Source organism: Homarus americanus, unplaced genomic scaffold, assembly GCF_018991925.1.
Source record: "Homarus americanus isolate GMGI-L3 unplaced genomic scaffold, GMGI_Hamer_2.0 scaffold56333, whole genome shotgun sequence".
Lineage (NCBI taxonomy): Eukaryota > Metazoa > Arthropoda > Malacostraca > Decapoda > Nephropidae > Homarus > Homarus americanus.
Window position 1 is genome coordinate 3,690,500 of NW_024734940.1, and position 12,483 is coordinate 3,702,982.

The 12,483-nt window shown below is 43.5% G+C and overlaps 1 protein-coding gene across 1 annotated transcript; it reads right to left on the minus strand.

Annotated features, from left to right (window-relative positions):
• Window positions 1-851: 851 nt before the first annotated feature.
• Window positions 852-12,024, minus strand: LOC121870538 (general transcription factor II-I repeat domain-containing protein 2A-like). The gene is made up of 4 exons (XM_042372372.1): window positions 11,969-12,024; window positions 2,120-2,163; window positions 1,362-1,573; window positions 852-1,268 (listed from the first exon to the last, which is right to left on the minus strand). Exons 1-4 carry the CDS (start codon window positions 12,022-12,024, stop codon window positions 852-854), a joined length of 729 nt encoding a protein of 242 aa, XP_042228306.1.
• Between the last annotated feature and the right edge of the window lie 459 nt (window positions 12,025-12,483).

A 12,483-nucleotide genomic window follows, 5' to 3' on the forward strand; every position in this document is an offset into this window, starting at 1 on the left:
ATAGACCTCAACCAGTTGCTACGCCACAGAAAACCAACATACATCATAGGGGACTTTATTGCGCGCCACGCCATACTCGGACACGGTAATGAGAACAATGTCGGTGTGGTGCTGTATGCCATCATCAGAAGGGGAAAACTGCAACACCTTGGGCCAGATTTCCTGACATTGATCAGACGTGCCAGTGCCACAACACCGGACATAATCCTCTCTAACAACGAGGCCGTCCTGAACAGGCAAGTTACCGCCGGACCCATCAGTACCAGCGATCACCTGCCAGTCGTCGTGACGCTCTCATCCAATCCCATAATGATCCCCGCCAACATCAGGTCAAACCTCAAACGGGCAGACTGGGACTCCTTCAAGGAGTCTCTCAGTCTCAAGCAGGAAAGAAACCTGGAAGAAACCAGCCCCAATGACGTCGACGACGCGGTCGAACAATGGTACACGGATATGAAGACAGAGATGGACAACAACATCCCGACCACCACTCACAGGACCATTCCCCATCCTCACACTAGTCACCAGCTGAGGCAGCTCAGTGTCCAGTACGATCACGTGAGACAGCAGCCAGTATCCTAGGGTGGACGCAAGAGCTGAGAGACCGGTACCGAGAGCTAGAGACGGACATCCAGCACGAGAGCAAACGTCTCCATCAGGGGTGGCCAACTTTTTGTGTGATGTGATCTACTTTTTCCACAGTTACCCTGACGCGATCTACCAGCCTAATATTCACCCATTGCCATAAAATACGCAGATTCGTAGAGAGTAAACAAATAATATTTTTCAATAGTTGCTATGATATATTGTTAACATGACAAAACCATAAATTTATTTTACTAATGAGATTATTAGTACTGCATGTTGTCTGCCAGCTTTGTGTAATTAGGACTGTAGGCTGTGACTGCTAGCCTCAAGCCAGCATCCAGGTGTTCATCTGACATTGTTGATCGGTATTTGGATTTGATGTGCTTCATGTGTGAAAATGTTGATTCACAAAGGTAGGTTGATCCAAAAAATGCTGTGAGGTACATTGCACATTTTCTGACATTGGGATATTTTTCTTCACTGAGAAGGTTCCAGAAACTTCTTCCTGTTACCATGGATTTGATCTGAATATCATTTTTAAGCTTCAGAAGCTCATTTTCGACTTCAGATATGTCCATGTTAAATACTGATGCCATTCTAGATGCAATATCTTCAACATTTGTGATTTTACCAAATGGAAGACACATATTTTGCAACAGGTTGCTATATCTTGAAACCGTCTGTCAAAATATGAGGCAAGGTTTTGTAACTGTTCAATATATCGATCACTGTCAAACTGGTCACAGTCTTTTCCTTGGTTTTCTAGTTCAGACATCATATTTCTGAAGTTTCGTAGTTGATGTTGATGCAACTGCGAAGACACGAGTTTTAGTTTCTGCTTCAAAAGCAGCCACAGGACTAATCATGTCAACTATAGTTTTATCTTTCCCTTGCAGATCTAAGTTTAGTATATTCAGCATAGCAGTTATGTCAACTAAAAAATCTAAATCTAACAGCCACACTTCGTTGTTATCAAAAGGCCAATCTTTTGAGGCCAAAAAAGAAATTAGGAACCTATCATCACTGCTGCACAGGGCAATGAACCCACTGATTCGGCCAACCAATGCACGTGCCCTATCAGTATTTTTAGATACGAGTTTACTTACTGGCAACTGTGTACTATTAACAAAATCATTGAAAGTCTGAAATAAGTCTTCATCCCGAGTTTTTCCTTTGAATGGTAGAATTTTCGGCAGTTCCTCTTTGGTAGTCATGTCTTTAAACACCAGTCTAATGAAAATACATAATTGTGATGTATCGACCACATCAGTAGATTCATCAAATTGTAATGAAAAGAACACGCACTCATGTATGTCTTTATTCAGTTGTTCACCCAAATCCTCAGCCATGAATTCACAGCGCCTCATGACAGTGTTTCTTGATAACTGAACATCCTTAATAGAAGACAGTATTTCAGACTTATTTTTTAAATTTTCAAACAACGAATATGCTGCTTCTAAAAAGGCCTCTTTGAATATTTCTCCATCTTGAAATGTTTTTTTTTTTTATGCTTTGTAAGTACTCGACTCACCCTGAATGATGCAATGGTTGCTTCCCTTGATTTTGAGCTCGCGCCTGTAAAAAGAGTTTGTTGTGCAGTAAGCTGTGATTTCAGTTCATGAACTTTCCTCTTTCGTAGCTCACTTTTGGGTGGGAAATCATTATCATCCTTCTTGTGAAAACTTTTGAAATGCCTTTCAGGATTTTCTTTCTTAGCTAGAGCTGGAGACGCATGGCAGATCAAGCACAGAAACTTCAAATTATTCATGGTAAAAAAATAGTCTTCTTCCCATTCATTGTGAAAATGGTAAATTTGGGTATTTTTATTGCTTGTTCCAGAACTAATTTTTGGTTCAGTTGATGGCCAATAACCTATATTTGGAAAAGATTAAGACGTACGTCAATACGAGAATTACTTTTTTCCATGACTTTTTCTACATGAATATGAGAATTACTAACATAACAGCATAACGTTCTTTACTTTTTTTTTTTATAAGCAATTGTCATCGGCCAGTGTGGACACTTCTGTCCACACTGGCGAGAACTGTCGCTAAGCTAAAAAGTCAGTAATTCTTGTAATCACCCAAGACTTTTCCATAACAAGAGGCAGCACCTCACACTTCCAAGTATTGCAGATGACTGAAAATCACTGCATTGTTGGTGACAAGTGTGTACGCTCGCTGGCAAGGTTGCCAAATATGATTCTCTCTCTCTCTTTACTTTTGACAAGTCTCCTCAATATCGAGTCGATTTTTTCATTAACAAATTAATTAATACAAGGCTTAACGTGTATTTGTAAAATTATAAAAGCAAATACCTGCCTAGTTTTAGCCTACAACTGATGACAACTTGCTCATCAGTTTCCTCACCAGTAACCAAACAGCACTGGCCTATATGAACGCGAACACTTCCTATCAGGTTCCATCACACACAGCATGGCACAGTCGAAGTTTTTTTGTATGTATTGCCCTGATGTGTCCATAATGATAATCTATTCCCAGAAAAAAATCTAAACAAATATAATATCCCAATGATTATAAGTAAAATTTGAAGAGGATTTTTGTATGGCAGCTTAAGAAGGAGGGATCATTAAGTTTAATTTTGCCATGCGATCGACAGGTTGGCCACACCTGGTCTACATGAACAAAAGTGGGCCGCCTTGGTGTGGGAGGCAGCCAACAATTACCGCGATTCTGCTGCATTCTGGAAAGGGATCAAGCGACTGATGGGTTCCACCTCTAGCACGGTTCCTTACCTGCTCGACCAAAACAACGTGAAACTATTCGGGGAGGAAAACCAAGAACAATTACATCGGCGATATTTACGGAAGATCTTTACCATTAGTGAACAGGAGAACGAGGGCTTCAACAGGGAGTTTGAGGAGGACATTTTAGGTCAGTTGCAAGACCATCAGCACCTGCTCCACCCGCTCCCACGGACTGACTTCACTAGACTGGTGGACGGAAGCTACCTGACGAAGCGCATAGTTCCTGCAGATGTGTCAGCCGTCATAAAAGGGTATAAAAACAAATCACTTGGGCAAAGCCACATTAACAAGAAGATCCTGGCTCAACTCCCCGACAACATAATAGAGAGACTTGCTCATATATGCAACGCCTGCCTCGCCTCCGGATACTTCCCTAAGATGTTCAAAATCGCCGTTATTCGCCTCATACCAAAAGCAGGGAAGCCTCCAAACAAAGTCGAAAACTTTCGACCAATATCGCTGCTAGAGGTACCTGTCAAAATCCTCGGAAAAATAGTAAACAAGCCGTTTCGGGTGTATCTGGAGGACGAAGACGTGCATAATCCCGCCAGTTCGACTTCCGCCAGTACCGAGGCACATCCACCGCCACAGCCCAGGCCTACGAACAAATCGCCAATGTCATGACTGGCGGTCTGCAGTGCAACGTACTACTGAGGGACGTCAGCAAGACGTTTGACAAAGTTTGGCACTCGGGGCTGCAGTATAAGAGCATACAACTGGGGCTACTCGATAACCTGACGCGCCTGCCGTGCAACTTCATTAAGGACCGCAGAGCCAAAATGAAGATGCAAGAACATTGTGGAGAAGAATTCTCACTCCTGAGAAGCGTGCCTCAGGACTCTTGTCTCCACCAACCCTTTGCAAGCTCTACACGGCTGACCTGCCACCCCCAATCGTCGGCAGCGAGTACGTCATATGTGCCGACGAGGTAATGAAATTCGAGGTCATACCCATAGCCAAATTCAAGCCGGCGCCATTGATGATCGACGACGAAGAGATTGACTACTCTAAGCAAAACAGGTTGCTCGGACTAGAGAAAGCCAAATTCGCCGCCGCCAAATTAAAAAGTTTTAAACTGATGCCTGAGAAGATAGATACAAGTCCACCTGTACAAGGCGCTGGTGAGGCGTGTGTTGTAATACCCATATATACTACTGGTCACACTCGGAAAGACCAAACTACAACAACTACAACGCTTCCAAAACAAGTGTCTGAGGACCGATTGATCAATGATTCCCAGCATGGCTTCACAAGCGGACGTTCTTGCCTAACTAATCTATTAACATTCTTTTCATCAGTTTTCGAATCGGTGGACGAGGGGCACAATTATGATGTGGTATATCTCGACTTTAGCAAAGCCTTCGACAGAGTCCCCCACGAAAGACTAATTAGAAAGGTAGAAGCTCATGGCATCAAAGGTGACATCCTTAAATGGATTAGGGCGTGGTTACAGGACAGGAAACAGCGAGTGAGCATTAACGGCACTAAGTCCTATTGGAGCAACGTCACAAGTGGAGTTCCCCAAGGCTCAGTACTTGGACCATTATTATTTATTATATACATAAACGGCATAGATATCGGCATTGACAGCAACATAAGTAAATTTGCTGATGACACTACTGTAAACTAGGACGTGTTATCAAATCTGACGAGGACTCGGCAAAACTACAGGAAGATCTAAACAAATTTTTTGAATGGTCTGAAAACTGGCAGATGAAATTCAACGTCGACAAATGTAAATTACTCAGTATAGGAGATGTAAACAGGGAAACCAGATACCAGATGAACAACGATGCCATAGAGAAATCCGACTACGAGAGAGATTTAGGAGTAATGATAAGTAGGAACCTTAAGCCAAGTAAACAATGTGTTTTTGCTCGTAACAAGGCTAATAAAGTACTTGGGTTCATACAAAGGAGTGTTAGTTACAAGACTAGCGAGGTCATCCTAAAACTGTATCTTGCTCTTGTGAGACAACACCTGGATTACGCAGTTCAGTTCTGGTCACCGTATTACAGAATGGATATAGAATCCTTGGAAAGAATTCAGAGGAGAATGACAAGACTAATCCCGGGCATTAGGAACCTTGAGTATAGAGACAGGTTAAAGCATCTTAATTTGCACTCCCTTGAGAGACTTAGAGAGAGGGGCGACCTGATAGAGGTGTATAACTGGAAGGCAGGGCTAAACAAAGGGGACATTACAAAGGTACTCAAACTATCCAACCAGGAGCGAACTCGTAACAATGGTTTTAAATTAGACAAATTTATATTTAGGCGTGAAATAGGTAAACACTGGTTTGGAAACAGAGTAGTGGATGAATGGAATAAGTTACCAAATATCATCATTAACTCGAATACGCTGAATTGCTTCAAACATAGGTTGGATGCTCATATGAGCAATAGGGGTTAGGTGTAAACGGGACTGCCCAGTATGGGCCAATAGGCCGGCTGCAGTTTCCTCCATTCTTATGTTCTTATGTTCTTATGTAAGCGCCATCCTACCTGGATACAGTAGAAATCATCCACCTGAGAAATAAAACAGAGGCCCTCAACGTCAGGTTCCATCGCCTATGGAAGAAGGTTTGAGACAAGATCCTGGACGACCCTCACAGCCCATACCACCTACGCGGGGAAGACATCAACGGAGAGCGACCCAACGCCTGGTGGCCACGGTGTCTGCCCACACTACAACAACCCAACCCGCGACCCATCTATGTCCGCCACAGTGATCCACCTTAGATTAAAACTTAGATGATATAAGTTCACATTTAATAAGTCACAATCTAGTGAGTCCATAACGTAATACAGTGTAAGATTTTAATAAACTTGTAATTGTAAAATCAATCTAGTCATTGTCTACCAAAATAACCATCGTGCAACCTCATCCTAAATCCATGGTTAGCTTAGTAAGCCAACAAACTCTGTAATATGTAAAACAAGGGGTGTCGTCCCCCTCTGTTTAACTCATAAAACTTCTTTTCCAACCTTTCTCCCCCACGACTATATGTTGTGACTTCTCTATCCCTCATGTCTGGCTGTTCCTTGAGCCCCAGCATGCCTTCCATCCATTCCCCACTTAAAAAAAAAAAAAAAAAAAAAATCTCTCTCTTTCTCTGCCAGTCTAGGATAAAGGTGCTTCACCACTTTCGCTATCGCCACCTTGTGCCACCTGAGGTTCCTTGTCCACATTCCGCTGCAAAAACAGCTCTACTGAAACTATTGTGAAAATCGTGCGTAAGTTAAAAAAATAAAAATAAAAAAAATAAATAAATAAGTAAATTATTAGTTTTCCTTTTCGTGCCGAATTTATACTAAAAGCTTATGTTCAGTCTCTCCCCCCATATTTAATATATTCTATACTGCATATCTACCGAATATTTTTTTTTTAATTTTTGTTGATTTTACTGTATTAATTTGGATTCTTTTTTATTATTATTTTTATTATTATTATTATTATTATTATTATTATTATTATTATTATTATTATTATTATTATTATTATTATTTTTATTATTATTATTATTATTATTATTATTATTATTATTATTATTATTATTATTATTATTATTATTATTATTATATACAAATACATTCATAGACATACATAAGTACCAAAACATTTGAGGTAGTGCAAATACCAGGGTTGAGAGGGAGAGGAATTGAACCATTACCATTGACTGGGTGTGACCACTCGCCCCTATAATGTGATTTATTTAACTAATCTGCTAAATTAACCTCTACGTCCGTGATCGTTCATCCCGCCCTCTCTCCCAACTGGGACCTTCATCACCAGGATATATCGCTGAGTACGACCAAACATACCTATGTATATATATTTACTGTACATATGTGTATACATATCTTTTCTCTGCTCATTAGTACATTGAAGATATGGGCCAAACATACATATTTAATATATATGTGTGCATGTTTGTGTGAGTGTGTGTATACTCCATGCTAACTCATTAGTATAGATAAAATAATAATTTAAATAATTATTTTAGAAACCTCAATGGTAAGTTTATATAGCAATGGTTTACCTACTGTTTTTATTACGGTTGATAATATTGGTGATATTAATGATACGAGGATAAGCGTGTATAACCTAGGATAAACAGAGGTACGGAATAAACCACAGGGGGCGGGGTAGTGCTAAGAAGACCAACATTTCACCATTCCTGTGTAACCAACGTGGGATCTGTGATGTGTGGATGTATGTGTGTTGATGATAGGAAGAGCAGCATTGTATATAGTTCCATTGTTATATTCCATGGTTGATTTCATCTTCTAATTGGTGCTAAGTGAAAGTAATCTATTTAAGGTAGAGTCACAGTATAATATTGTCTCCTAACTGACGCAGTTCGACAGTAAACATTATGTAAGCGTTTCAGTCCTGCCCACATACCTCGTGCACTTTGGGCCTAAAGTCGTACGCAAATTGGAGCTATGGACTGATGATTACTGCTGTGTTTCAAATATCTTACGAGCTATGCATGATGCCATATGTCACCAGCAGTAAGAAATTATAAATTTCACAGCTGTGGGTGGATATTTATAAGCACGTGCATCTGGCATCCTAGAGAGTGATGACTGTGTGTCTGGGAGATGTAAACTTAAATGTAAACTTAAATGCGAGGCGATATGGGAAGAAATAGACGCATTTGTGATGGAAAGCAGTCATATAGATGAAGATGATGATGATGATGATGATGAAGATGACAAGGACATGGCGAGAAGACACAGTCACCAAAACTATCAAACCTTAACAATATGTTTAACTGATTTCTATTGAACAATATTTTTTTTTCTTCTCTTTTAGTTTCTCCGAGCTAAGAACTACAGAGATTAGTTAGGGCGGTAACTGTGTAATTTTGTCTCAACTGGTGCTAAGCAAACGTATCCAATTTAGGTAGTCTCTCTCTCTCTCTCTCTCTCTCTCTCTCTCTCTCTCTCTCTCTTTCTCTCTCTCCAATATTCATCACCACAAGAGGTTGTCGACAGAAGACATTGTAACAGTCGCCTTATTCATAAGTTATTGGAAATTCTTGTGATTTGAAAGCCTTTCTGAGTCGCCACAATAGTTTCTGTCTGATAAGTCTATGTGTGTGTGTGTGTGTGTGTGTGTGTGTGTGTGTGTGTGTGTGTGTGTGTATTTTAATGATGTTGAATTGATTTTATGAATATATACACCAAAAACTGAAAGTAAAGGTTTACGAAAGCGCTACCACCAGAAGTTGTTTGTTGTTTTTATTTATTTTTGCTATACTTATTGTGTTGATGATTTTAAGTATATTAAAAAAACGACAACTTTCTATTATAATTTTATGCATTTTTTAGGATTTTTTCCATTACTCTATCTTACGATCTTAAATTCTTTGTTAGTGGGCAGGACATCAAAGATGAGGGAAATTACGGGGTAAAAACACGGCGAACACTGATGTTATGGCATTAAAATTACGTCTCTAGGTGCATTTCAAACGCCAAAATCATTTTCTTACCGTAAGTCAGTCCGCTTTCTGCCGCCGCCATTTTTCCTCTAAAACCAGTATAAATTGTGTTCCATTACTTCTGATCCTTTTAATAAAATAATTCCTCATCTATATTAAGTTTAGAAATACGTATATACCGGTTACTCTTCTTTTGTTAATTTTTTTTTTCAATTTCAATAGTTTATTCCTTGATAGAGGAAGTGGGATCCTTGTGCTGTCACTAGGTACCCGTGTACAATAACACCAGAAGCATCTGGCAAGTGTCACAAGTATATATAAATATTATAAAGGGGCTTACTAAAGCCTTAGGAAGGAAGGATATTCCTTTAGCACATTATCAATGTTATTTACATAATATCTGGCCAGTATGGGGAGGATCATCGTGTGTCCGTCAGGGGGTCGTGGAGGGGTGGTCCAGCAGGCGTCACGGAAGTGTTGTGTGTGGGGACATCTTAGGAGGTAGTGGATAAGGGTGCGGCTGTCGGGTCTTCTGCATAATGCACAAGAGCGTTGCTTAGGGGATACGGGGATACGAATCTCCCAAGCAAAGTCATACCCAATGATGATACGGGCAGCAATCACGTCCCTTTTCCACGACCCTTTCCCATAGACATACGAGAGGTCAGGAAGTTTACGGAGAACATCGTACCAGGTGGGCGGGGAGTCCAGGGGGGAAGACTGCTTCCCGAGTTTCTCTCTGTTTGCGGCGAATTTGGGTCCTAAGCTGTAAAAGTGTTCGAGGAATAACGTAGTCAGGTGTGGCCTTATTACAGTCAGTCTTGGGAAGGCCACCTGCTGCCTCATTCCCCAAGATACCAACATGACTGGGTATCCATAGGAATGTCACAGGACGGCCTGCATCCTGAAGTGTGGATGTTAACCCTCGTATTCGGAGGATGAGGTCCTTATTTTCCCCTGATCCAAATGCTTTCCCGTCGAGAGCAGACCTGGAATCGCAGCAGACAAGCAAGGGGTAGAAACCATCTGCTTCTTACTCAGCGAGAAGGTGCAGCAAGGAGGTCTATCAGTTCAGCCTGAGTGAAGGATGCCCAATCAGAAACTCTGAGAGAAAGTTTGATAGGCTCAGGGGCATCAGGACGGGAGATGTAGACACCAGCCCCGGCCCGACCTGTAGCGGGGTCAACAGAGCCATCAGTGTAGAGGAAGACCCTACCTGGGGACCAGTGGGCGATCCTGGAGAGGTGGTATTTGCAGAGAATAACAGGGTTCACGTGGGATTTCGGGAGCGGTCCACCGAGGGCAATAACTTCAGGTTGAAAATCCAGCCAGGGAGAATGAGACGAACCAACAGCAGGGGTGACAACAATATCAGGCAGGAGGTCGTATTCCTGAATGGCTCAGATAAGTGACTCTCGCCACTGTCTTCTAGATGGAGGGCGGCCTCGGACAGCAGGAGTCAAGTTGGCTTGGACATAGTTGCTCCGAGGATCCCGTAGAATGGAAACGGTAGGTTTTAGGTAAAACTCCTGGACACGATCCTGTAAGGGGGAAAGACCAAGTTCGGTATATAAAGAAGTAGAGCGTGTCCACTGAGGAGCCCCAAGGATGATACGAGCAGCTTTCCTCTGTATAACTTCGAGACAGTTGACAGCATTCCGACTAATGTTGACGAGGGCAGGGGCGGCGTAGTCGACACAGGAACGGACAAAGGACTTGTACATGGTGAGCCAACATCAAGGAAACTATGGGGGAGGCGAGTAGGATCGTCAGGACAAAGAAAGCGAACATCATCATCCCCATTAAGAAACTGTGAGAGGTGTGATCAGTTAAGGGTAAATGGAGTGGGATGATCCGGAGTAAGAGTTGGATGGCGGGCATTGAAGTCGCCAAGAACAATAGTGGGAACCCCATCATGGAGGTCGTGAAGAACCTGGGGGTCCAGAGAATCACTCTTGAAATGAACATTGACTACACGAAGGGTCCGGTCACCAAGAGTAAGGGAGACACCGAGGCAGGGTGTAAACAGTATAGCCAGAGAGGCGGAGTGGAGTAACATCGTCTGTGATGGTTTCCTGAAGTAGAACGACATCTACTTGATGGGAGAGCACAAACTGGGCGAGGTCTGTCAGGCGACGTTTAAATCCATGGATGTTCCATTGTAAGAAGAGGAGGGAACGGCCTCCGGTATGAGATGAGTCGGTGGGGATAAACAGGGCTCCGGAGGAGGTACCAAATTCTGTTGAGGATATTGGAGAGGGAGGAGAGGGAGAGCGAGGGATGAATCCTCCATCTCGGGAGAAGGAAGGAGGTGGGTCACCAGGGCTTGCAAAGTGCGTCCCTGTTGGATAAGGCTGTCCAGAATGAGTTGGTGTTGCCTCTGCAATGTCGCAATTGTTTTCACAAACGAGTCGAGTTGGGCAGAGAGAAGGTTGATTTGCTTGGAATGGCAATCCAGACGGAGAGTGATTGTTTCCATAGAACCAACTTGGTGTACCTGTGCTGGAGCTGAAGGTGGCGGAGAGGATTGCCGAGGGCCCGACTGGGCAGGTGGTGGTGGTAGCGACGGAAAAGGACGGTGAGGGCTCAGGTGAGCAAGAGGTGGTGGTGCTGGTGAGAGACAGCTGGGGTCCAGGTGGGCAGGAGGTGGTGGTGACTGTGTGGCAGGGCCAGCAAGGACCTTGTTCCAAGAACGGTAGGGAGAGAGAGGGAGGGGAGAAAAGATGGGTGGTAGGGGTGATAGGGGGGATGGTAGAAGGGAGGAGATCAATGGGAAATCCTTGGTGGATGGAAGAGGCGGTGGTGGATAGGAGTGATGTTTGGTTGACAGGGGCTTCGTCAGAGAAAGGGCGGTGGTACAAGGTAAGTTTTCCATAGGCGAGTGCCAGGACGCTGTGGGCAATTGGCATTCCAGGCGTGGTGACTGCCATGGCAGTTGACACACCGTGGAATTACTGGGATTTTGTTCTGAATTTTCGATTTGAATTCCACTGTATCGTGAGGATCCTGCACAGAAACCGCAGGAGACCACCCTCGTGCACTCCCAGGTGCGGTGTTTCCACGATTGGCAACGACCACAGATTTTCGGGGTTCCGATAAATCAGTCGAGAGGACAGTTGTGAATAGGTCCTACAATCACCTTCAGAGGGAGGGGGCTCACCCACCAGCCGATGAGTTCGTTGGATGAACGTTTAGAGAACGGGTTGATGCGGCGCTCCATGTCGATTAGTTGTGGGAGAAGAGGGCGAAGATCGTCGATAGGGATCTCCCAGGGTACGTGGCGAACCATTACCTTAGTACGACGAGTTTCTGGAGTTATGGTGGTGAAGCTCAGCATCACCTCCCCCTGGGGAGCAGGAAAGCCCACTTGAGTGAGTAAGCATACCGTCTCGTCCATTTGTGTGGTGACTATTACAGCTGTAGGACCTCGGCGGAGGCGAAGTGTTAAGTCCTGAAGTGGAGAGCAGTGACAGAAGAACCAGGTCTTCCGTGTGCTCAGAGGCAAGTCCCGAGGAAATGCGAGACGACGAAGGCGCGACGGGGCAGGGAGACTAAGGGAATCTACTATGTCCATCGTCGGCAGAGGGTCGGTCATTATTGAGCCACATGTGAGCTCACTTGGGGACCCCGAGGGCAGAAGGAGGCCACCCTCTACAGCCCCAGACGGGGTGCGAGAGGG

Bases quoted from the DNA above. Each gene is read 5' to 3' on its own strand.
- LOC121870538 (XM_042372372.1), bottom strand. From the start codon at position 12,024: ATGGAGCGCCGCATCAACCCGTTCTCTAAACGTTCATCCAACGAACTC. The intron at 2,164-11,968 runs GTGGGTGAGCCC...CTCTTTTTACAG, and splicing joins TCCAACGAACTCATCGGCTG to GCGCGAGCTCAAAATCAAGG. The intron at 1,269-1,361 runs GTCTGAACTAGA...ATATTTTGACAG, and splicing joins CGAAACTTCAGAAATATGAT to ACGGTTTCAAGATATAGCAA.